General features: G+C 33.6%; 1 protein-coding gene across 4 annotated transcripts; it reads right to left on the bottom strand.

Annotated features, from left to right (window-relative positions):
* Window positions 1–518: 518 nt before the first annotated feature.
* Window positions 519–22,025, bottom strand: LOC129887740 (histone-lysine N-methyltransferase ATXR7). Of its 4 annotated transcripts, XM_055962949.1 has the most exons (25): window positions 21,793–22,025; window positions 21,483–21,684; window positions 20,601–21,144; window positions 20,157–20,273; window positions 18,372–18,701; window positions 17,938–18,288; window positions 17,743–17,856; window positions 17,527–17,658; window positions 17,311–17,442; window positions 16,927–17,226; window positions 16,267–16,737; window positions 15,689–16,085; window positions 15,289–15,597; window positions 14,887–15,192; window positions 14,486–14,791; window positions 14,241–14,387; window positions 13,693–14,114; window positions 11,542–11,664; window positions 11,285–11,365; window positions 5,722–5,775; window positions 5,472–5,623; window positions 5,115–5,169; window positions 4,936–5,024; window positions 1,634–2,892; window positions 519–1,557 (listed from the first exon to the last, which is right to left on the bottom strand). In XM_055962949.1, exons 2-22 carry the CDS (start codon window positions 21,656–21,658, stop codon window positions 5,148–5,150), a joined length of 4,986 nt encoding a protein of 1,661 aa, XP_055818924.1. In that variant the 5' UTR covers window positions 21,659–21,684; window positions 21,793–22,025; the 3' UTR covers window positions 519–1,557; window positions 1,634–2,892; window positions 4,936–5,024; window positions 5,115–5,147. The 4 variants fall into 4 exon arrangements, with proteins under 4 accessions (XP_055818924.1, XP_055818926.1, XP_055818925.1 ...); XM_055962951.1 differs by having other exon boundaries at window positions 519–1,714; window positions 4,946–5,024; XM_055962950.1 differs by having other exon boundaries at window positions 519–2,892; window positions 4,946–5,024.
* Window positions 22,026–27,289: the final 5,264 nt, after the last annotated feature.

The following is a 27,289-nucleotide window of genomic DNA, read 5'->3' on the forward strand; positions in this document are numbered from 1 at the left end:
CTTTGATTTAACTATTACATGTACTTTCTTTTATCCAATTATATAATTATATGTTGTTGCTAATATTCTTTCTTTATTTTTTTAACATGATTTCTTCATGTGTGACCTTCACAAGGTAGGGATAGTTGTTGGGATATGCACAACTTGACCAAAAACTTAATTGAAAATGTTTACAATACTCTTTAACATATGAATAGACATTCCATATATTAACAATTTGCTCAATCTTATACCGAAATCAACTTATGCACACCTCAATTTATTTTCCTTTTTTGTATTTTTTATAAAAATGTTCTAGAAAGGTCATTCATTCTATGCACATGTATGATATATCCCTAACCACTTTCTTAAGTAATCATCATATGCATGTTGTTGCACATGGTCACCATCCATATATACAAAAACGACTTATGAAACTTCAAATACCGCGTTATTTTGAAATGAATGTTTTGAATTGTGATGTAACTTACTATTCGTGCTATCGAATGAGCTGAATAAAACGTTATGGCAAAAGTATACACAAAATGCCAATTAGTTATGTTGCTGGATACATAATAAAATTTCAACAAATATTAAACTACAAATTTATGATTCCAAAGGTTACATACATCAAATTTAAATTATTAAATCCATATCTGCTTATGTACATTGCCAAATATTTCTATATTTCTAAAAGATAAAAAAAAAAAAAAAAAAACAAGGTCCACGGGCCATAAAGTGAAAAGCATAATTTAACCAAAAATAAGAAGGAAACCCAAATAAGAAATACTATAGATAGTCGAATCGATCCACTCAAATACTAGGCGTAGTTCGCATGGCTAAGGTCACAAGTCCATCAACATTTGCTACAACAAGTACACCTTGAGTTTTTACACCTATTTTTTATTACCGTTCGGTTACATTTTATGTCTTAATTTGACTTGTACATGAAATTTAAGAAAGTAAGAAAGATGGTTGAATCTTGTAAAGTTAAAACCACAGAGAAGTACAATTATGTACCAAAATGCCATGTGAATCATGTGATCCAACTCACAAGTATACCATATAGTATGTTTTTGGACTAAAAATATTATTAAATGTAAAGAGTAGCATTTAGACTGAAAATGAAAGTAATTGAAACACGCAATAGTAACACAGATATCATGAACTTGTATTTGTAGTTATTTCTCTTTTTTTCTTTTATTGTCATATTTGTCTCTCTTTTTCTGTTGTTTTGTTTCCTTTTTTAAGGATTCTTGCTTTGATTCGTTCGTAAAATGTCGCAAGAAAATGTCTTAAAAGAGTTCCTAGAATTTTCAGATAGAAAAAGCGCACAAACTTAGACGTGAAGTCTGATAAAACGTAGTATTGGATTCGAGTATGAATCCAATACAAGCGTATTTAATTTTCAGTCGGAATGATATTCTCAAAAACTTCATTAGCTACGTATATACCCGTACTTTTACCCTCTCAACCCAATCCCTTAAACGCGCATTTTTTCCACTTCATGAGCTCCACCCTAAACTATCACCATATACATACATTACCATTGACGGAGAGGTCCTACTGGCCCATCAACTGAAAATACCCCGTTAGATAGCAGTCGGGGTGTGTGGAAGGCATAAAAACGAGTAGAGGATAAAAAGACGCGTACCGGAAAGACGCCAACTGACCCACATCATCATCACCATCATCATCTAGCAATTTTGGATGCACAGGCAATACCTGATATTCCCTGCGTCAAATAATAACTAAGATTGGTATGAAAGAACCAAGAAAAAAAATTTAAAACGTTTCTTTGTCATAATGCAAGTACAAAAAATTTAATCCATGACCAAAAATGGGATTTAAACCTAAGTACTTAATTTGGCATACTAACTAGATTTATCAACTTGAATGCCAAATTTCTAGCTTTAGAAAAACTACTAACTAAAAATAAAAAAATAAAAAACTTCTAGCTTAAAAAAAATTGTGTAGAATAGACAACTATCCATGTGTGAGCTCTTCCTGGCATACTATGGCTTATGTAGCTCGGACTTTTCAAAAATATCGACGGATGTGTGTTGGATCCTCTAAAAGTAGTGCCTTTTGGGAAGATCTGACACATGTACCACAATATTTTTGAAGAATCCGAGTAAATATAATGCCTCATCCATTGCTAAATCACTCTCACCCCGAGGACATCACACATATGCAGGGTACCAACTTAACATCTTTGAGGACTCAACTATGGAACATTTTGAGATGTTAAATTGGGTTTGGGGTCAAACTCTCTCCTAACATAATAGACAGCAGATTACAACATTTTGTATCTATGGAAAGATTATCGAGACTAAAAATTCACAAATAACACATCATATTGACCTGTAGACGTAAATCTTAAAGAAAATAACTAGAGCAATCACATAATGTTGAAAACGTAAATAAACGAATTCACACAGAGACATTATATCTCAACAATAACAACAACATTCCCAGTTCAATCTCACAAGTAGAGTCTGGAGAGGGTAGGATATACGCAAACCTTTCCCCTACCTTTATGAGGTAGAGAGACTGCTTCTGATAGACCCTCGGTTCAACACAAGATATCTCAACATAACAACCAAATAAACTAAAAGGTACTTTGAATTCCGTGGAATTGAATATGGTATATTATAATACTTGAAATGTGAAGGTATATTGTAATGTTGTATGTCTGTACACAATATATAGTTCCAAAAAAGTGCCTTGAAATTGCATAATAGAGAACAACCGATTTTGAATTCTTAAGAGGAGGAACTCATCTGCAACTGTGATATCTACAAGAATATATGCAAGGGGCACACACTCGTCCTTTTTTACAAGAATGCGTAAACCCAGAAGTACATGTATGCATCACTGGTACCGCCCAACAAAGAGTTGCAAGGGCAAACCCTGAAATGGCATCAAAGTGGCAAAACGAAGTTACAAGCATATTAGCCTAAAATGCTATTACTAAAATTTGCAATCATCACATCCATTTTCAAATTAGTATGTCTTACAAGTGCATTGTATAACATATTTGGAATTGACAGATCCATCTACAATCAACTTCAAAGTAGCTAAAGTAGATAAGTCCTTTATATAATGCTAAAAGTAAAGTCTATCTACTCCAGAAAGGTAGGGACGTAAGGTCTGCGTATATCCTACCTCTGTCAGGCCCCATTTGTGGGATTAATCAATTGCCTCAACAAAGCAGGGGAGAGAGAGAGAGAGAGAAAGAGAGCGCAGAAGCAGAGAGACACACGCAACAAAAACAATAACAACATACCCAGTGTGATCCCACAAGTGGGGTCTGGGGAGTATAAGGTGGAAGCAGACCTTACTCCTACCTTGTGAGAGGTAGAAAGGTTATTTCTGATACACACACACGAAGAAGTCTTCAACCAAAACACCTTGAACTCCTAAAGGAAGCCTCGGTGATTTCCCTCTCAATGGAATGGCTCTCTCCATAGACTATACTAACCTCGTTCCAAGTAGCATAGGAGACTCATATTGGGAAATTTTGTCGCTTAAAAGGTAACATCAACAACTTGGCTAATGATGCGCCCAACGGAGCACTCCAACGCAAGCGTGTGGAGGATGAGCTAGAAGGCTTAAAAATATATTTCATTATTGTTTAATATGCTTGCAACGATATTGGAAGATGACATGGAGTCATTGGAGGGGCAAAAAGAAGCAAAATGGATGTTTGACTTAATTTGAGGTTGCTCGGAACCTAAGTGGCTCGAATCCTTCAAAATGTCGTCAGGTGTGCGTCGAATCCTCCAAGAGTTCTTTGGAGGATCTGAGTATCTGACATAGGTGCAAGTGCAACAACATCGTTGGAGAATCCAAGCAACATAGGTTCCCCCCATCTATCCAAAAACTTGTATTTTAAAGATCTTTCGGTCTATTTAATCATCTCTCATTACTATAAATACTAGTTACAAGGGAGTATATAAGTTCATCCCTTACCCTCCTTTCTCTGGATTGATTTTATCTGTATTAAAACTAGTTTGAAATATTTATTAGTAAGTTCTTTCATATTTGTTGGGTCGAACGCTGAGTTTGTGTTATTCTAGTCTGTATAATTCAAACTCACCATAAATCAAATTCACCATTCTCAAGAAAAAAAAATCAAATTCACCATATCCTTCATTCTTTCTTAGTGTGCTTCTGTATATTTCTTTTGCTTTCACTATCGCAATACTATCCACTAAAGAGCTTGAACCCACTAAATGAAGGTTTCACTAGCTGGCTGGCAAATAGGCACCAAGAAATAAGAAATTACATATAAGGAGCGACTCAAACATGTTTCTTCTCTTTTTATACTTGAGAAATCCATTAGTGTGCACAATTCAAGACTCGGTTGATAATGGGTTCACCCTTGTATCCTTTTTCGCCTTAAATACCAGGCTTTTTGCCTGCGACAAGATTCAAATTCATGATGTGTGCGGTGTGCGACTAATACACACATCACAATCTGTGTTCTTACTGTGAGACCGGCCCTGGGGCCTTTTAGAATAAAGATGAAGTACTTTAACATTTACACCTATTTTTTTTCGAAAGAATTTCTCCCAACTCTTAACATGGCTCTATTCCTTATAGTATGATCCCTGCTCTGTACAAAGAACGACCAAAAAGAACTTCATATTTTCCTGACCTAGAGGCAACACATATATTGCATCTTAATCCAGGTAGCTATCCATTGGAGAAGCACTAGACTGTCTGAACTACAAAGGCAAGAAGATTCGCATCCAGGGAGGAGTCATCCACAACAACTCAGAGGCAACGTATTCTGGCGTGGGATTGAGATACATAGCAAATAGTGACAAATAATAAAATGCATATCAAACACTAGTAGGCCATATTCAAAATAAAATAATTCCACTATAATGTATAAATTGGTTTCTGCTTCTACAAACATTAAAAAAAGCAAACTGCTATTGACAATACCATTGCTTACTAGATGTACACGATGACGAAATCTATGGGCAAAACTGCAGCACGGATATCCTTGGAAACCACAGGTCAAGAAAGGACCCCTAAGAAGAAGAAAAAGGAGTTAATATTGGGAAAACAAAAGGACAGCAAACAGAATAAACTCAAGAAAATTCAGAAGCAAATTAAAGTACCTAACACATTGGATCTGGCATCTCCTTTGCATTTCAATTCATCGAGCCACGACACCTGATGAGACAATGCATATATTAACAAAATAAGGAAAGGCCTTTTCTAATCCTTAACAAGACTATATATAAAGAAAGCTAACTGAAATAACAGTTCTAAGACATCACCGGAGAAATAAATATCTTGGAAAAGAATCGAAGGGTATAAACTATCAGCTTGTTAAAGAGATTGTCTTTCACCAGTAGAACTATCAAACAAAGAACAAAGCTAGCAATAAATTTCTTACCCCTGTCCAATAATGTGTAATATCACGTGCACAATAAAAATATAGATAAAAATTCAATAATCGACAGAAATCTTACCTCTTAGAACCACAGTTACAGGGGATCTTCTTTTCCTCTAAGGGAAACTTGTAGTTGTAAGTTATCTCTTCACCAGCTGCAATATGCCGCTTAGCATATATGAAGATCTTTTTCTCACCCTCAACACTTATAACTTTTGTATAGCAATTCGGCTGCAACATTTGTTAAGATCAAGCAGATGACGTCATCGAGTTGAAATCCTATGGCACTTCATATCACAGTCATATAATTCCAACAGAAAGAAAATCACCTCACAAGAATGGTTCACGAATCTGGCAATACCACCACGTTTGGTTGCATCAACCTTCATAAAATACAGTCAGTTATTAAGAAATGCCTGCTCAATCTTTATGAAATTATCAAATTCTCATAACATGCAACACATTATGACTATTGGTTCAACATCAGGTTAATTAGACTAGATCCCCAGCAAAATTGCATGATTTGGAAGAGCATTCCTCTAGCTTTAGCGTTTACACCCAGAATTATCACAATTCACTTGCAACCCCTGGTAATGTGTGAATTGCATCCACCATTCCATAAACACACACCAGCAATTTTGATTACAAGATTTAGCAATCCAAATATTATTCCTTATGTTTGGTGATCTTGTAGCAGCTGGTTTTTAAATCCAGCTCAAATGAACAGCGTCGTCCCAATAAGTGGCAATTATACCATTTGATACTCACCAATTCTCTCTGACAATCAATCGCTCAACTATCTGTATCATTCAGCTCTATACATGTCTATCTCAGTTAAAAGTTTTAGAAAAACATTGTTAAAGGGAAAATAGGGGTTTCTAAATATCTCATATTTACCCTCGCACGGAAATACAAGTCTCTAGCTAGAATGGGACTCGTACAAGTTACAAGCATCCAGACCTAATTTCAACATCTTTAACTTCACAAATCGTGATTTTTTAGGGTGAATTGGATCCCCCACCCCACTCACACACATCATCCACAGTTTTCATATAACATTAATTTCTGTTCATGTTTCAAAACAATCTTACTTAATATGTAGATTAATCCAGTTTGTAGAATGAGAATGAGTCCACGTCCACTATGTAACTTAATATGCAATTAGCTAGGTCGTACATCAGTATACTTGAAGAACACCACCACCATACCCAGTGACTTAGTAAAAGAAACACCTACAAAAGTAACAGTAACTTTTTCCTTAGATTGGGAAAAATTGCTAGGCTTGAAACAGTAGTCATGAAGAAGAGATGTCGAAAATAATGGAGAAAAGCAACAACAAATAATCCGCTAACCAGAGCAAAGAAACAACAACATATCCAATGTAATCCCACAAATGGGGTTTGGGGAGGGGGGTACGTATGCAGCATTAACCCTACCTTGTGAATTGTAGAGGGCTTATTTCCAACAGACCCTCGGCTCAAGTAAAGCATAACAAAATCTAGTGTGAAAAGGAAATATAGTTGTGGAAAAGCCAAGCGGAAAATAATGGAGAAGAGAACAATAGCAACAACAAAAAATAATACGATCACGAAGCAAAGGCATGTTCTCGGTAAGTTGCAGGTGCGTCATCTCTTATCTAGTCACGTTTGCCCAGTACTTCTTCAGCCTACCTCTACCTCTCCTCATACCGATCCAATTTGAAGTTGGATCTGAGATTGAAATAGAGGTTTTATTCAACAAAAAAAAAATTGATCAGGTTGAAATGTCAAATACAAACACTTATTTCAAATCAGTTCTTCAAATTTGAGCTCCAAACGACTACTGAGTTAAGATTGTGAGGGTAAAATTAGTATCCTGATTAAAGTGATTCATTCTAGAGACTGGTGATATTTTACATGAAAATGAAGTTTGATATGTAAGGAGAGGTCAATGTTAGTGAGTTTAACCTAAGAGAAGATATGTACAAACTACTACTACTAATCTGAAGCTAGCCAAGGCCTAACGGAAGATGTGTCATTCATCTTTTTCTTACTGATATATTTTTTAAAACCATATTGAATTTGGCTGAAAGAAGCCTAGCTTAAGCAAATCACAAACTCAATGCATGCCATTAACCATAACAATTTACTTACTAGGTAACAATGAGAACACCAATCCAATCCTAATTTGATATGTCGTAAATGAGCCTCATAGACCAATCAATCCCATGAACCGTAGTGATCTAGAGCCCGTTTGGATTGGCTTAAAAAAAGTAACTTTTATGTATGAAGTGCTTTTAGAACTTTGAAGTGCTGAAAGTTATTTTTATAAATAAGCAGTTGAGTGTTTGGATAAAAGTGCTTATGATGTGAATTTTAGGGTTAAAAGAATAAAAAAAAGTAGTTTGAGAATTTAGTTAAAATACAAGGGATATAAAAGTAATTTCCATGGTCAAAGAAAATGACTTTAAGCACTTTGGAAAAAAAAAGTTAGAAATCCTAACTTTTCATTTTTGACTGACTCTAAGAACTTTATGGCTTAAAGTCAGCATTAGGCAAACACGTCCAAAAGCTAAAAAGGGGCTTTAAGTTGGTTTTGACCAACTTAAAGCCAATCCAAACGGGCTCCTACTTACTTATTATGGCCTAAGCTGGACAAACTATATTGAATATGACCTAAAGAAGTAATTGCAAAAAAATATGACCTAAAGAAGTACTTCCAAGAAAATATGACCTAAAGGAGCCTAGCCTTAGCAAACTGCAAACTCAATCCATCTCATGAACCATTTGAATCTACTTATTAGGTAACATTAATTACACCAACCACAGTTCTAATTTGATGTGTTACAAATGAGCCACATCAAATCAAAGGTTTGTAACCAATTGATCCAATGAATGGTAGCAATCTACTTATTAGGTAACATTGATTACAATAACCCAGTCCTAGTTTGATGTTCATAAATGAGCTTTTGACTAATGAAAGATTAGTATGAACATTAACAAGGTCTATCTAAATAATTAAATCCTAAAAATATCCATATCGTTGTCTTTAGTTCTTTCTTCATAGTCCTGTACAGCATTCATTTCTCTTAAAATTATCCCCCCAAAAAAACATCAATTTATACTTACGTCACAGCTCAACAATTAATATTAGACCAAAAAAGGTTCACCAACAGTTAATATTACTAGAAAGAAATTGTAAAGAAAAACAAACATGAATGGAAGGTTAAATATTTTGATTTTTCTACAAAAAGAGATAATATTTATTTTTTGAAAGGAAAAAAACAGTATTATTTATTTAGTATAATATCATATATTTATTATTAGTTGTAGTAGTAGTACTAAAAAGAATAATAATAATCACAATAATTGTAGTAACATTTAGTAATTCTTGTAGCATTACAGAGTATACACATTCCGGACATAGTATCAAATTAAAATAGGATGTGAATAATAAATACTTCTGACCCTCACATAGTTAAATGAGACAAAAGAAAATGTGAAAACAGATTCTGCGGGAGAAGAGGTTTCTCATCCCCTAAACTCTGGATTCCTCTACTGCTCTGGTTAAATGATTGACCTGTGGATAATCTTTGGCACTTGGACTTGTGGAGTAATACATTAGGGTGAAAAGCACCAAAACCAGAGATTAAGGTCCAAAATGCCAAAAAGGTTAGATATGGAAGACGAAAGTAGAACCCTTACACAACAGATAGGAATAGGAAGTCCAATCATGAGGTCCAACCAAGTTGACTTTTCTCTAAATCTAAAACACACCAAGCAATGGCTTTCAGATTCAGTGAGACACCTAAATCCTTCGGGGTCATTTGGTGGGAGGGATTAGAAAAAATAATCTTAGCATCAAACCTCGCACAAAATTATGCAGTGTTTGGTTGGCCATATAAGAAAAATAATCTCTAAATTAAAGCAAAGTTTGCTCAATGGTATTTAAATATAACCGAATTAGCTATGTAGTAATATATGTATTATTTTATGCGGGATAGAATGTGTGTATATGGGGATAAAGAATTTAAAGACAAAGGTACTATTATAAAAGCAAGTATTTCCTAAATACCATTCCTTGTCTTATTATTCACAGTTGGCTTGCGCTACTCCTTTTATATTTTCTCCGTGTGGTTCTGGAGAACATCCACTTATCGTGATTGATTGGTCACCGGCAATTTCATATCTCAACATTATTAGTCAACAACAACATACCCAGTATATTCCCACAAGTGGGGTATGAGGATGGTAGAATGTACGCAGATTTTACCCCTACCTCTGGAGATAGAGATGTTGTTTCCAAAAGATTCGACACTATTAGTCATTGCATGTGAAGAGGAGAGACACAGATGCCCCAGTGAGGAGGTGTGAGAGGTTGGCCATGGATGGATTCAGAAGAGGTAGGGGTAGGCCAAAGAAATATTGGAGAGAGGTGATTAGACAAGACATGACGCAGTTACAGCTTACCGAGGACATGACCTTAGATAGGAGCGTGTGGAGGACCCACATTAAGGTAGAAGGCTAGTACGTAGTCTCGTTATTCTACCCTATTAGTAGGCGCTTTAGCGCACTATAATTTCCTTTGTGGAGGACTCAGATTAGGATAAAAGGCTAGGTGATTCATCTTTTGCACCATAGTAGTTGTAGTTCTGCTCATTGTTTATTGTCATTTGATTTATGCATTGTATTGTTGTTTATAGTTGTGGCTCCGTTGCACTTTGACTATCTTATTTATCTTATCTTATCTTATTTATTTATAGTAGTTAATGCATCTTTCTTCCCGTACCACTCTACCATGACTTTCTCATTTTTTTTGCTATTCTTTGTTTTCATCTTGTTTTCGATATGCTTGTCCTTATCTGACTTTTTATCGTGTTTTCCTCTCTTAAAGCCGAGGGTCTTCCAGAAACAACCGCCCTACCTTTCAAGGTAGGGGTTAGGTCTGCGTACACTCTACCCTCCCCAGACCCCACATTGTGGGATTATACTGGGTTTGTTGTTGTTGTTGTAGTCATTCCATAAAATTCCTTTACTATTATTCACCACATTATAATCCCCGGATAACTATGATGTGAACCAAACGACCCTTAAATTACAACCTATTTAAAACTAAGCTCCTTGGAGTAGACATGCATGGAGAACATTATGAAAAGTTAAAATTCTCCTTGATATCTCACCCCTTGGGTGCAGCCTTTCCTCGGACCCTGCATGAACGCGGGACGCTTTGCGCACTGGGTAGCCCCTTTTTCCTATCCCGCGTCCAATATTTTTAGGATATAAACCATTTGAAATCGCCAAATAAACATTAGACCTTCAACGTGGTCTTTGGTTCCCAAAAACTTAAACCTGAATCTCTAACAAGTACAAAAACCAAAAAGCTATTTATCCTTTTTTTAGAAGGCAAAAAGCTACTTATCCTAGCATCAAAATTGATAGGATCTACAGTTTCACAAAAAAAATGATAGGATCTAATCATATATTTTTGCATTGCTCTACTGCAATGAGAGTTTGCCGGGGAGTACATGGAAAGACTTATCAATGAGCTTCTAACAAACAGAGTTTAGGATATCACGAAGAAAATAACGCCTTCATGCTTCTATAACATGATCTTCTCGATCACACAGTACAGCAAGAACATTTCAACAGCAATATACGGCAATTGAATTGGAATGAACAAGTTATTTAGCATCGGTTTGATCAAGAGTAATGGCTTTTTGGATAGATATATACAGACAGAACACATTTCTACTTCATTTTGGTTTTGACTTTGGGTTGAAAGACATCTCATCCTAACTTGCGACTCTCCTTTCCAGGAATTATATAAGAAAAATTCTGTCCAAAATAAAAACATGAGAGGAATCTACATCAAGTAAATTCTACAAGAAATTGAATTCTAAAACTACTTTCTCACCACATAATCATCATCCAGTCTGAAAAGGTAACTGCTCCCAATTCCAATCTTCTCATAATAGTGCTCTCGTATGTCAGATACCTGAGAATCTCGTAAAGGTAAGATTTCAAATAATGGACACTTGAGATGTTTCAGAAAATCAAACAAAATTACTTGTACACAAATAAACAAAGCTAATACAACACAATGTATGAAGAAAACTTGCGGCAAAAGTAGCATGCTGGAATGTACGTCAGGTTTGGAAACAATGCTCTTACACGACGACGTATAAGCTCTCCAACATATTCAATGACAAAGTCTTCAGAATCAATAGGCTCAAGGGCAACAAGACCCCAGTCATGTATCTTACTTTGCTGGAAGCGAAGGCGCTTCTTCCTCGCCTACGAAAGACAGAGATGAATCTGTAACTTGTATATAACCACAAAAAAATCATATATATATATACACACATAAACACACACTAGTTAAAAATCGCCTGTGCGGAGCACGGACGTCAAGCATTACATTGAGCACAATTTACTATTCAAATTCTTGACTTATTTTTTGTTTTAGATAGTTAATAAACAATCAATGCACAACTATATAAGTTTTACTAATGTCCTTTTAAATAAATGGGCATAATAAATTATTTTAGCACAAATGTTAACAATTCAAAAAACAAACAACGATAAAATATTATTCGATAGAATTCAAAAGAAAAATCAACAATATTTTAATATTAATTAAACAGTGTCTTAAGAGGTTCTTTTTAACAATTAAGTTATTTTTCAAATTAAAAAAAAGCAAAGTTTTGAAGCCACATAAATTTTCCTCTCTTGTTTTACAAAATAACGCTATGACTAATAAGATGCTCTCCATTAAATAATTGGCTTTTGCTATATTCTTGGTGATTTTTCCTTTATCAGTTCTCCTTTTTAGTAATCTTTTTGGCGCATCATATTAAAAAAGAAAAACTTCTCCTTACATTATCTTTCAAACTTCAATATGATTTCCTTTCCTTTATAGCTACTAAGATGTTACTGTTTGCCAAGTTTGAAAAGTCCAAAGATCTCTTCGCTGAAAGATTTATGTTGAAATATGGAAGTGATGTATAGTACCTCAATACATACACATTCATTTATGACATTCAAAATTTTAAGAAGTATCTACGGAACTCATATTCTTAATAGAGATAACTTTAAAATAAATTCATGGGGAAAAAATTGTATATGATCTTTCAAATGAATGTAAATGATAAATAGAGTAATATCTGTCATCATTTGAAATGGATGTAAAATGATAGATGGAGTAATATATGTCATCATTTGAATTAGAGATAGAAGTATCTAAGTTACAAAAAAACTAGGCATAATACATAAATATGCCCTTTAACTTGGCTTCAACTGGCATCTATACCTCCAACTTTGCGTCTGCACAAGTAGGCACTTAAACTTGTATAAAATTGAACAAGAAGACACATGTGTCCTACATGGCATAATACACGTAGAACACCACATAGGACACAAAATTGCCATGTAGGACAAAATTGCCATGTAGGACCAAAAAACTAATTAAAACAAGTTATGACCATAAGCTCATCAAACAAAATCTATCTACATACTTGTCCCTTTTTAAAACAATAATGAATATACAAACGCCACTGTCATAGTGCATATGATGTCACTGCCTTTAATGCTTTTGGGGCAAAAAAAAAATGAAACCAAACATTGCTAAATTTACCACAGTGCACAGGTGCCTTAATGTAATTAAATAAAGTGAAGAAAAGGGGGTAAAATAAGATATTATAAAAGAGGGAAAGAAGGCTGAACACTTAAATGCATTTCAAAAGCAGCAGGTGGGATCCGTTTCCACAATAAGAAGAAAAAGAAGAATTTTGCTAACTTGATTATGAATACGTACTACGACAAGGAAAATCAATCCTTAGAAAGACAAACATTGAATTGTTTTCATGTAACATATCCGTTATTTCTTTGTCTATTGACTGAAATCCCCTTTTTAGTTAGCTTTTTCCAATATGTTAGATGTCGGATGAAGGTCCAAAGCAGGAGCTAGCCTTCAAACTCAGGCAGAACTTCACTCCTTTTTAGGAAAGCTGCCTACGTACCCTCTCTTTTCAGTAAGAAGAAAAAAGAACAAAGTCCCACGTAGTTCAAAGTCAATCAGCACACATAGAACCATTAGTTTTTGACATAAGTTAAAGGGCATATTCGTTAAAGAGGATGAATTCTTTCAAGTAAGCTACAGTAAATCCATTTGTAAGCCAATACAATTATTTTGGTTTATTGATACATCATAACCGGGAACCTGAAGGCTTTCCTGTCAATTCACATTGACGGAAAGCTCCTCTCTTTCTCCCTTATCAATAGTAGTAAAAAAAATACATATAACAAGGCAAATTCTCATGTTACCTTCAATTGAGTAGCTTTCAAGAGGTCAGCACCCTCGGCAGCAGCAAGGAGGTTGCGCAACTTAACCCTGTTTGTTCTTGCAGAAATGCCCTTAACATTTAACATTTGGGAACCATTAGCATCTGAACTAACAGATTGAATATGAACAACCTTAGTTCCCCTAACACGAGCCCTTTCGGCAGGACTTGCCCTCAACGACCATTTACGCCACTCCCAACCATTGATCGAAGATCGAGCACAGCCAACTGATTGTGGACAATGTTTTGCTACCCGGGATTTACCCTTCTGGTTCTTCTCTAGCGTAGCCACGTTTGTTGCAGCTTGGTTGCCAGCACCACTTGATAGTCTCTGAATTTTTCTTGAACGAGATGCTGTCAGATTATCCTCTAGTTTTCTCTTTTTCAAATCCGGTAATTTGGCTGCTGCTTCAATAGCCCAACCAAGACACATATTAAAGAGGCGGTAAACATGAGAGATCATGTGAACACTGAGAACATTAGAAAAAGGAAAAATAGAGTATCAATTTAGATGAAAATATAAACACGAACATTTAGGAGTCTTTTTCGAACAAGCGGGCGGTTGCATTTCTTGAGTGCCCAATTCCCTGTTCACAACCTCAGCCACCTTTCCATCACCACTGGAGTCCTCGGTAACAAAAGTAGCCTTCAGTTTACTGTGGCCTGTATTACTTCTTCCTGCAGCACAATTTAGTACAGTATGATAAGCATGACTAATTAATATAATGTCTATTCTGGTAACATTTGAGAAAACTAACTCAAGAAAACTGAAAGACCTTGGGAAACAGATACAACTTTCTCTGAGATGGTGTTCAAATTAATAACCGATGATGGAGGAACAACTAAAGACGCATTAGTGAACAACTCTCTGTGACAATCTTTCAGCCCAATTTCCTTAACACTTAAAGCTGCATTGTCACCCTTATTGCTCTCTGTTTCCTTCCCTAAGTGATCTTGCTTCCTTGACTTGATAATAGTTCTCTTTTTTAAGCCAATGTCTCCATCAACCTTCCCATTATCAGTGGACAACTCAGTGACATTAGCAGCCTTCAGTTTTTTGCGGCTGGCATTACTTCTTCTTGCTGCAAAATTTAAAACAATATGATAAACATGATCAAAAAATATATTGTCCATTCTGATAAAATATGACAAAACTAACTCAGGAGAACTGAAATACCTTGGGAAACAGATGTGACTTTCTCTGAGATAGTGTTACAATTAATAACCGATGATGGAGGAACAACTAAAGACGCATTAGTTGACAACTCTCTGCGACAATCTTTCAGCCCAATTTCCTTAACATTTAAAGCTGCATTGTCACCTTTAGCGCTTTCTGTAGCCTCCCCCAAGAGATCTTGTTTCCTTGACTTGTCGATAGATCTCTTTTTGAAGCCAACATCTCCATCAACCTTTCCATTATCCCTGGAGACCTCAGCGACAAAAGAAGCCTTCAGTTTTTTGCGGCTTGCACTACTTCCCCTTCCTGCAAAATTTACAACAGTATGATAAACATCATCAATAAATATAATGTCCATTCTGGAAACATTTGAAAAAACCTAACTCAAGAAAACTGAAATACCTTTTGAAACAGATGCAATTTTCTCTGAGATAGCGTTACAATTGGTAACAGATGATGGAGGAACAACTAAAGAAGCATTAGTGAACACCTCTCTGAGACTATCTTTCGGCTCAATTTCCTTGCCATTTAAAGCTGCATTGTCACCTTTAGTGCTCCCTGTTGCCTCATCCCAGAGATCTTGTTTCCTTGACTTCTTCTTACTAGATCTCTTTCTGAAGACAACATCTCCATCAACCTTTCCATTACCACTGGAGACCTCAGCAACAGAAGTGGCCTTCAGTTTTTTGTGGCTTGGGTTACTTTTCCCCGCTGCATTATTTAGTACAGTACGGTAAACAGGTCCAACAAATATAATGTTTTTTCTTGCAACATTTGAGAAAACTCAGGAAAACTGAAATACCTTTGGAGACAGAAGCAACTTTTTCCGAGCTAGTGTTACAAATAATAACCGATGACGGAGGAACAACTAAAGAGGCATTAGTGAACAACTCTCTGTGACAATCTTTCGGCCCAATTTTCTTATCAATTGAAGTTGCATTGTCACCTTTAGTGCTCTCTGTTGCCTTTCCCAAGAGATCTTTTTTCCTTGACTTGTTAATAGAACTCTTCTCGTAGCCAACGTCTCCACCAGGGAGAGGCTGCGATGAAGAGCCTGACTTTCTTTTAACCATTTTTTTCTTCCGGTAATATGTATATTTCCCCGCTGCTGTAGATACCTTAGGAAAACCATCCACGCTTTTGCTTAATGCATCTGGAGATTTATCACGTGTCTCATCACCCACTTTGCTTCTTGTGACCTGACAAAGCAAAAGTAGCATTCAGAAGAGCTTAACTCTTTACACTGAGGAAATTTAATCTCTCAATTGAGGGGAAGAATCAACTCTATGAACTGAGGGGAAAAAATTAACTCAGTGAAATGAGAGAAAAAAAAAATTAACTCCTTAAACTGACAGCACTAAAACCAACATTTGCACTTACCTGAGAATCCTCTGATTTACTACATCTCCTCGCAGAAGATGAAGTTGTCAAAAAGTTTCTAATAATATCATCAATAAGAAAACTTTTCAACTCTCTTAGTGCTTTCTCATGTACCTTCTGCCGGCAATTTGACAGGGTTGCATACCATATTATTCTCAAAATAGAATCATCAGACCTAGCAAGTCGAACTTTAGAAGTTTGTACAGGAACAGCTTCGCATTCAGGTGGTTGCAGCTCATCAGTCATTTCACTACTGGAGGCATTTTCTAAACCGGCAGACTTCTGAAATGCACTTGAAAACCAATCTGACACAGTAATCACATATGTATCAATAGAGTTCTGGTGCGATGATTTTTTGCGCGAGGAAGTATTCTGAATATCAATACGAGCTAAGTTTTCTGACACCAAAATGCCATCAGAGGAATCATTTTGACTTGCACCGCCATTAAAAAAATTTGGATCCTCGGCAACCTGCAGAATAGAACTGTTCCTTGAGAAGCTGAAAGTTCATTATATTGCAGTAAGCATTAGAATCTCGAATTATACAGGGGAAACATTATCAGATAAGGGATAACTTCAACAAAAATCTCTCCACCACCTATGCACTTCTAGGGGAGAGGGATAAAGTTTACACAGATCACAGCCAGTTCAACTATTCACCTTAATTATCACGCCATCTTTAAGGGAATCAACTTTTCCCATCACCTCTTCATGCAAAAGGCTAGTGAAATACTCTTCCAAGGACATCTTTGCAGACAGGTGGAGTTCATCCAATACACTCTCAAGGATAGGTTGCATACGATCATTAGCTTCAAGATCCGTTGCATGACTGGATCTAGACAACACCTTTTCATCATTAAAAGATGATGAAACTGAAGGCAAACCCATTGTCATATTCTTCTCCTCAAACCCTGGAGGGAAATCAAGATCACAGCCAGAAGATTCTAGCTCCACTTGCAACTGCAAAGTCATAAGTCTGTCTGTAAGGAATCACACACAACCACTGCAAATTGACAGGAAAAACAACAGCATAAAAAAACTTACAACTTCAGTAGAGAGCTCCACGGTGCAATCTTTTGATGACAAAACTGAAGGCAAATCAGCTGTTATGTTCTTCCCCTCAAACCCTGGGGGGAAATCAAGATCACAGCCAAAAGATTCTTGCTCCACTTGCAACTGAAAAGTCATAAGTCAGTCTGTAAGGAAGCACACACAACCAATGCAAATTGACAGGGAAAACAACAGCATTAAAAAACTTACAACTTCAGTAGAGAGCTCCGCGGTGCGATCTTTTGATGACAAAACTGAAGGAAAATCCGCTGTCATATTCTTCTCCTCAAACCCTGGGGGGAAATCAAGATCACAGCCGGAAGATTCTTGCTCCACTTGCAACTGCAAAGTCATAAGTCAGTATGTAAGGCAGCACAGACAACCACTGCAAATTGACAGGAAAAACAACAGCATATAAAACCTTACAACTTCAGTAGAGAGCTCAGTGGTGCAGTCTTTTGATGACAAAACTGAAGGCAAATCCACTGTCACATTCTTTTCCTCAAATCCTGGGGGGAAGGATTCTTCCTCCACTTGCAACTACAAGGTTATACGTCTGTCAGTAAGACAGGATACACAAGCACTGCAAAATGACCCCAAAAATCAGCATAAAAAACTTACAACTTCAGTAGAAAGCTTTCTGGTGCAATTAGCATATGACTTTGCTTGAATGTTCAATTCAACCATCAGACAAGGAGGTGACCATCGCTTTCTCTTCCGCCACACAGATGAATACTCTGCCACATGGTCATAGAAGACATCGTTCCAGATACTATGTATGCAAGAGTCAAATAATTTCCTGCAAAGAACTGTATAAGAATCACAAAAGTTCTCAAAGCTTCCAACAGATTTTGAGCTTCCTGAAGACTTCAAAGGGATTTCAGCAGCAGGAGACTTCCCCTTTAGAAGATTAGGAGCTTCTGCACTCCTGTCAGGAGCAACTAAGGCCTTACTGCCACCAAAACCTGCAGACTGTTCACATAAATGATAAGTAGCATGCAAGATTCTAAATTTTAATTCCACTCACTTCTTATTCATGCTTGAACGTTATTTACCATTCTGGTACCAGGAGATGACATCTTGACAGACTGATTAGTGACTTTCTTTTGATTAGTGGCTTTCTTGAGATCTCTCTTTTCAGAGATGCACTCTGAAATTGCATGGCTAACTATCTCATCGAGAAGAGTCCTACGGGCTGCTTTCATGATAACCACGTGTAGCTGGGAGCATACTTCTTGAGAAATTTCGGATACCAAATCTTGTAAAGATGCAGTCTCATGCCCATCAGGATTAGACAAAAAGAGACCTCCAGGGGTAGCCGTAGTCCAACTGCTAATCAAAGATTTCAAACTAAACGGTCTATACTTGTCATCGGCATGATGTATCTGCAAAAGTCAACATCAATGAGCAAGCAATAAGCACATACCAATAAGGTGTACTACCACCTTGCAAGAAAGAGTTGGACAATCTCCAATAAATGCAAGCAACGAGGGAAAAACAAGTCAAAATCCTCATCAACACAAAACCAGTTTAAAAAACTTAATTGGTGCTTAGTTACCATAGCTCTTCTATGGGAACAAAAACATACAGAGACTTGTAAAACTTAAAATAACCTACTAAATGAGGCAAATAGGTATTCATAGAGAAGCAAATGTACCCAAAAAAAGCTGTAGAAGCCCTAATTAACACTGAAGCAATTAGTTCAGAAACCTAAGTAAAAATCAAAAGCAACTACTTAGAAGAATAGAATTCTCTTATTGTTGCAAATGACCAAACTCTCCGATTTTAAACTCATAGATAATTGGAACCATAAACTGTCTTTTAAACAGTCTAGAACCCAAATTAGTGGTTAAACTATATGAGACTAGAAAAACAAAGGGAAGCAAGTTGAAACTCATGGAATAATTCAAAAAGGAAGAATAAAAATTAAACTGATGTAGAGATTGGTGAAAAAAAAGAGGAAACTACTTCACAGAATTGCTTGGTTAATTTTGGGTTCAGTTCGAAGAGTGCAGTGAATATAAGACAATAGACAAACAAACAGTTTGTAGATAGACCTTTCCACGTTTTGACAAGACCATTAACCTAGCTACAAACACAAAGAATTAAGAAAATCATGCCAAATTCAAAATGGCAAAGTTTGTAGGATATCAGAAGATGTGTGGGAATATAATCCTGCAGATAAAATGAGAAGAGACTACGGGTTAAATAAGGCCAAACTGACACAAGCTTCGAGGAAGAAAATGACAACAAGAACAATAGAGATCCGACGAGCCCGTGCAGAAACAAGAACAGGACCCTTTTTGGAATATGAAAGAAACTATGATAATAGAACTTTGCGCAACAGAAATTCTGAGAATTCACCTTTACAGAAATGAATCGTAATAAGTTCCTACCTTCTGTACAACATTATCACAAACAAAAAGCTCCATTTCCTAGGTTGTCCATTAAAACAATGGACAAGGGCTACTCCCTACCTCCCCAAGTTTGCTTCTACAATAAAATCGTATGCACTTATAAAAATATTTATATTCAGTCAAAGAGCTCTCAGTTTTATGCTTGGACTAAAACCTAGCCATATCTAATTTTAAAAAAGTTAAGTGATCAATAGCAGTGTAGCAGCTCAATCGAGTGATTCCACCCATCAAAACCGGGTGAACTGTTTGACATATGTTCAGTTTACATATAGCCTATAGCTCAGATTATCCATTGCACATCCAACATAATGAAACCAACATCTTCCAACAGAAAGGCTGGGATAGCAGGAGAAACGGCTGCACCATGCACTACAGTGCTAAATTTAAGGACCTAGCAAAATGCTATGGAAGACACAAACTCACCATTACTGAATCCACAATGTATCCATAATGATACCATGAATAAAGCTCCACAAGAGAGTGTGGCCCATGTTTCCTCCCTTCATGATCTTCAAAGAGCCAACACAATTCTTCGTTGACCTATTTCATACACAATATTAAGCAAGGAAAGTCATAAGAAGGGAATCAAAATTGCAAAAAATGCAAGAAGTCTATTTGTCCTTCATCAAAATAATAAAGTGAATCTTGTCTACTTCAACCCCCCTAGATTCGGATTTACATTACTACATTTTACAATTAGTGAATAGCAAGAAAATATATTTTTGGCCTCCAGGAGAGTCAATTTCTTTTTCTTTTTCTTTTTCTTTTTGGAGAAAGGTGACACCTCTGTGAGAGACAAAGTTACTGACAGCTTGAAGAAACAAGTAATTAAACAACACAAATCCTTAAATGTAAAAGAGAAAGTACCGAAGACATAGACGGAGCAAATGTTCCGGCAAAGCCAGCGGTCACCATCTGTTGGTTCAAGGAATGAGTTCCATGTTCAGCCCCGGAGATAGAGTAGGGGTAAGTTGTTGGCAACTCCACTCCATTTACTCCTGAATCTTTGGCAACTCCCATGGACTGATCTGTCGGTCCATTCGCACCAGAGGAAGAAACCATGAGATAAGCAAAGCCAGTCGCAACATGGTCAGGAAATTGATTGAAATGCTTTAAGGGCACCGCATTCGAAATGGTCCCATTTAAGACGGGATAAACGAGAAGTTCTTCCGGCAAAAAACCAGTAGACAGACCCTCATATAACTGTTCCTTAATGTAAGGACCACACATTTGACCCTGTTCATTGACATACATCCATCCAGTTGCAAGTACAGCTTGTGGGTACACCACATTACTCTTGTCACTCGTTGAACTGCCACCGACATCATGAGGTGATGAAATGTTCTCACTCTCCCCATTAGACTGGCAACTCATCTCAACACACGATGGTGAACCAAGATTTTGCAAGCAACTGATAATATCGCACCGAACCAAAAAAACATAACAATTAATAGAAGTATAAATAAGAGCTAAAAAGAGTCTAAAACACACCTAAAGTATTCCGTTTTCTTGAGTTCCATACCTGAACTCACCAAATATTTATCGAAACACACCTCAACTATCCGTTGTTCGTGATAGTTGAGGTGTGTTTCAATAAACATTTGGTGATAGTTCACACAACTGATAGCTCATGTATGAAACTCAAAAAAAACTAGATATTTTACATGTGTTTTTCACACTTCACTGTAAATAATTTGGAGTGTAAACATAAAACTGAAAAATATAAACTTCATTGAAAATAGACAATACCCAATAGTTAACTCCATTGCAGACACTACATCATCATGTTTTTCATCCTCAATAGAACCCTTTGAATTTATATCCATACCAATCAAATCTAAAGACTTTAATCTCTTTCGAGAGTAAAACGGAGGATAATCCATCTCTGCTTCACTGGGTACATGGCAAAACATCGAAGACACCATAACTTTGGAACAAAAAAACACCAACCCTGGAAAAAAAATCCAATCTTTTTCACATAAAACTATCTTAAAAATCAATTATTGAATAACCCAACAATCTAATTGAATGATTCCAAACATAGATCATGAAAACCAACCTGTTATAACTTTTGCTGAGATGGGGTTGACGAAAATCAACAAAATCCAAAGGATACCACTGCGATAACCATGTAGAGCAAATCTTGGGTCTGCAGAACAAGAATTTCTTGTGGGTATTGATTAAATTGCATATAGAAGCAACCCTTTTAGGGAAAAACAAGATTTGCGTGAATTTTTGTGTGGGGTATTGGTAGAGAAGCTGAGAGAGAAGAGGGCAAAAGGGGGTGAAGAAGTCGAGGTAAGAGTAATAAAATAAAGGCAAAAGGATCAAAACTACTTTAGTTTATAATTTGATCCAAAAATATTTTTTCATTAACATTGATCCAAAAATATCTTTATTATTATTTAAAGAATCAAAGATGCTTCTATTATTACAAAATAGGTCCAAAATGTCATTTTTTTAATAAATATATATTTTAAAAAAACAAATCTTGTTCTTTAGAAAAATTTTACTTTTCTCGACGTTGTGGGATTACACTGGGTTGTTGTTGTTGTAGAAAAATTTTACTTTTAAGGAGTTCTATTCTTCTTTTCTTTCTTTTTAAATCATTTTAAGTAATAAAATATAGAAAGTTATTTTATTCTTTATAATCTTATTTTATCAATAAAAATAGAATAATTTTATGTACTCTAAGTTTCAACGGATAATATATGTCATATATATAAGACCATAATAAATTCATCATTAATTTTTATCCAAAGAACGATAAAAAATAATTATAATAAAATAAGAAAATTTTTAAATGCCCTTTTTCAAATAAATATATTATTTTGTTTTCTTTTTTAACATATTTTTCCTAATAATATTTTTTTTATTAGCAAATGTTTACTCTACTTCAATTAGGAAAAAAAATAAATTTTAAAAACATTTTTTATTTTATTATAATTATTTTTTATCGTTATTTGAATAAAAAATAATGTTGAATTTATTATGATCTTATATATATGACATATTCCGTTAAAACTTAGAGTAAATGTGAAATTATTGTAGTTTAATTGATAAAATTAGAGTACGAAGAATAAAATAATTTTCTGCATTTTTATTACTTAAAGTGGTTTAAAAAGAAATAAAACAAGAATAGAGTTCATTAAAACTAATATTTTTATAAGGAACAAGATTTGTCTTTTTAAAAATATATATATATTTATTAGAAAAGGACATTTTTGACCCATCTGTAACAATATGGACATTTTGATTCATTAAATAACAGTTAGGGCATTTCTAGAACAAAATATTGATACTAAGAACATTTTTTGGCCAAACTATAAACAGAGAGCATTTTTGTTCATTTTAAATAGTTTAAGAACATTTTTTACCATTTTTCCTAAAATAAAAGAAGAAAAGCAAATAAGCATTTTATTTTATTTTCTTAATAAATTAGGGATACGAGAAGGGAAAATAAGTGAGGAGATTACAAGATCGGGAATCGAATCAGTCAAGTGAATTACTTAGGAATTGTTTAACATGTCATATGAAATCAGGATTTGAAATTAGATTGTATGAATGTGAATTTTTATTTGGACATGTAATTTAATTGTAAATTTTAAAATACACATAATTTTATAAACGTTTACTACTCAACAATTGTAGTACTAATTATTCTTTAATATGTTATTTCACATAGTACGAATAATTTCACATCGAGCATGATTTTTTTTTGTAGAATCTAAAATGATGGGTCTTTCTTTTTATTAAATAAAAACTTATGAGTCAATTTTTTGTATTTGAAAAAAAATGAAATCATGATTTGGTAAAACTAGAATACCGAATCATGATCCCAAAAGACATGTTCAATCACTAAATCAAAATCATGACTCTATATATTACATGCCCAAATATAAACTTAAATTACTCGTAATAAGCATTGTCTGATTACTATTCCCTTTGTTTCATATTCCGTAATTTTTATTGACGCAACACTTTTTAAGAAGCCTTAATTAAAGATAAATTTTATTAATGATGTTTTAGAATTCTAAACTTTGGACGTTTGATTAATGATAGAAAAATTCAAATAATCTTCTTCACCACTCTCTAAGAAAATATGATTGTATTTCTCTGTCAACATAGATTGTGGTGTATTGGTAAGATTGTTTCATCTTTAATTAAAAATTCCAGATTCGAGCCTTGAGTATGGAAAAAATCTTATTGAGAACGCCACATCTAAATGAGCCTAGCAATGTGCGATACGAATTTAATTTGTGATTTATAAACTTCGGACACGAAATAAAAAATAAAATAAAAATTATATTTTATATATAAATTTAATCGAAATTCCACGAATTTCGGACATCAGATGAAACAAAATAATATTGTTTTTCTCCATTAATGGAAGATGGTTGATTTAGTACCTCTAGACGTGCTAAACTGTTCATTTAATGTGAGAATAACTAATTTTGACGTGTATATATTGACTTGACTATTAATACGTGTTTGAAGATGAATTTAAGGTTTATTTGAAGTGGTATTATAATAAAATAGACGTTTTAAAAAAATAATAATTTAATAATGGATAAATTCTTACAAATGTAAGTAAGAGCCCGTTTGGATTGGCTTTAAGTTGGTCAAAACCAACTTAACGCCCCTTTTTAGCTTTTGGACGTGTTTGCCTAATACTGACTTTAAGCCATAAAGTTCTTAAAGTCAGTCAAAAATGAAAAGTTAGGATTCCTAACTTTTTTTTTCAAACTGCTTAAAGTCATTTTCTTTGACCATGGAAATTACTTTTATATCCCTTATATTTTAACTAAATTCTCAAACTACCTTTTTTTATTCTTTTAACCCTAAAATTCACATCATAAGTACTTTTATCCAAATACTCAACTGCTTATTTATAAAAATAACTTTCAGCACTTCAAAGTTCTAAAAGCACTTCATACATAAAAGCTACTTTTTTTAAGCCCATCCAAACGGGCTCTAAGTGCAATTATGATGTAAAGGTCAAAATAGAGCAGCTTCCTAATATGAGAGTGGATAAATTCTTACTATTATGGTGTAAAAGTCAAAATAGAGTTGTGTCTATTATGAGAGAAAAAAGATTTAAAATTGGGAAAAGGATCAAAATGCTCGTAAACTATTTGAAATGAATAAAAATATTTTTTATTTATAATTTGATTCAAAAATATTTTTGCTGTCATCAATATTTTGGTCTAGAAATGTCCTTATTGTTATTTAATGGGTCAAAAATGTTATTTTTTCAAATAAATATATTATTTATTTTCTTTTTGAACATATTTTTTTCCTAATAATATATTTTTATTAGCAAATGTTTATTCTACTTCAATTAGAAAAAAATAAAAAATAAAAATATTTTTTATTTTATTATAATTATTTTTTATCGTTATTTGAATAAAAATTAATGATAAATTTATTATGATCTTAAATATATGACATAGATTATCCGTTAAAACCTAGAGTACATGAAATTATTTCTTTTAATTGATCAAATGAGATTATGAAGAATTAAATAATTTTTTACATTTTATTACTTAAAGTGGTTTAAAAAAAAACAAGAATAAAGTTTCTTAAAAGTAATATTTTTATAAGGAACAAGGTTTTTTTTTTAAAAAAATAAAATAATAATATATATATATATATATATATATATATATATATATATATTCGGAAAATGACACTTTTGATCCATTTTGTAACAATAAGGGCATTTTGACCCATTAAATAATAATAAGTGCATTTTTTGATCAAAATATAAATGGCAAGGTCATTTTTTGACCAAACTATAAACGAAAGACATTTTTATTCATTTCAAATAGTTTAAGGACATTTTAAAACCTTTTTCCATTTAAAATAAAGACATTTTATTCAACATTCATTTTGAATCCAATTAATTTGAATTAACTTCGAGTGATTTCATTTTAATGATAAAGCTTCTTACAAAGTAGATTTCTTTTTCATAATTTAAATCTAAAACCTCTAGTTAAAAATAAAATAGTATTTATTATTTAGCACAACCTTTAATATTATTCACTAAGAACATTAATTAGCTTACCCCACTTGCAAAGTACTTCTTTTGAATTATCAATTTTGAAGAACTTTCTTCAGTGGGAACTCACCCAAAAGTAGAAATAAAAATAAATTTCAAGTCTAAAAATTACAATTGAACATAATCTCTTTTTAAATAAGTAGGTAGCAATTCTTTATGTAATTTTGAAGCGTTTATTATATAATTTTGATTTTTTTATTCGATACTTATATTAATGGTCAATCAAATTTTAATTTATATATTATATGATCCATTTCTAAAAACAGCGCACGCATAAAAAGTGATACCAAATATACTTGATATTACACATGATGCAAAAAAATTAACAAGCACTCATAATGTTGTGAAATAATTTGAAATTTATAAATTTATACGATTCTTATGTTTTTTCTCTATATGTCATTATATAATTAGAAATAAAATTACTCATAATATTAATCTCATTAATTAAGTGTGAAGTTATGTTTTTAACGCAATTGGAAGAGTTATATACTAGTTTGGTTGTTTCAGTTTATGTGACTTTATTTGTAAAAATATTAAAAAATTCTGACTTCTTTCTAAATTTAAAAATAATTTAGCTCAAATTTTTTTATTTTATCCTTAATGATAATCTTTTATGATCATATAAATGCTATCGAACAAAATTACAACATATTTAATATTATAATTTCAAAAATCTTATAGCTATATAAAATTAGAAGATGATATATTTTAAGATCATATATTTTTTTTCCTTTTTTATTTTTTTATACTCAATCATTTATGGTTGTGTATATTGGAATTTTTGACTCCTCTTTTAAAAAAAAAGAGAGAAAGAAAAAGAAATAAAATAGGACCACCAGCCTCATCAATCAATTAGGTGTGAAGAAATTTGTTGGAGAAATAAATGCTGAAAAAATGTGAACAAAAGATAGATCATTGATTATTCAACTAATATTCTTGAATTTACTCAGAAAAACTATTTAAGAAAATTGATTAGCAAAAATACTTTTATTTATAAAAATTAATTTTCTTCAAAAAATAATTCATGTCTAAACATAATTTAACTTTTAAATACTTTTTAATTTTAATATTTTTAACCTTTAACGAAACATTATTCAAACAAATATATTTGTTGAAGGAAATAATTTAAATAAATATTTAATAAAATAATTAAAGTACGTGCAAACTGACTTGAATAATACTTTATTAAAAAAATAATATCCTTTTTTGGATTGAAAAAAGAACAACATTTCATATTTGTGATGATGTGTGAGTACCTAAACTTTCATCTTCTTTACATTTAAGTACTATTCTTTCATCTTTCCTCTAATAAATTATACTCTATTTAAAAACAAATTTAAGCTAATTTTATTTCAAAAATATTTAATAAAATGTCAAAATGGAATAAAAATAATTAGAAGTGTTCAACATTATACTTCTAAAAACAACTAAAAAGACAAGCTTCTTTCCATTTATTGACTTATTTTTTTCAAACTACTACTAGTAGCATTCA

This window comes from Solanum dulcamara, chromosome 4, assembly GCF_947179165.1.
Source record: "Solanum dulcamara chromosome 4, daSolDulc1.2, whole genome shotgun sequence".
Classification (NCBI taxonomy): Eukaryota; Viridiplantae; Streptophyta; class Magnoliopsida; order Solanales; family Solanaceae; genus Solanum; species Solanum dulcamara.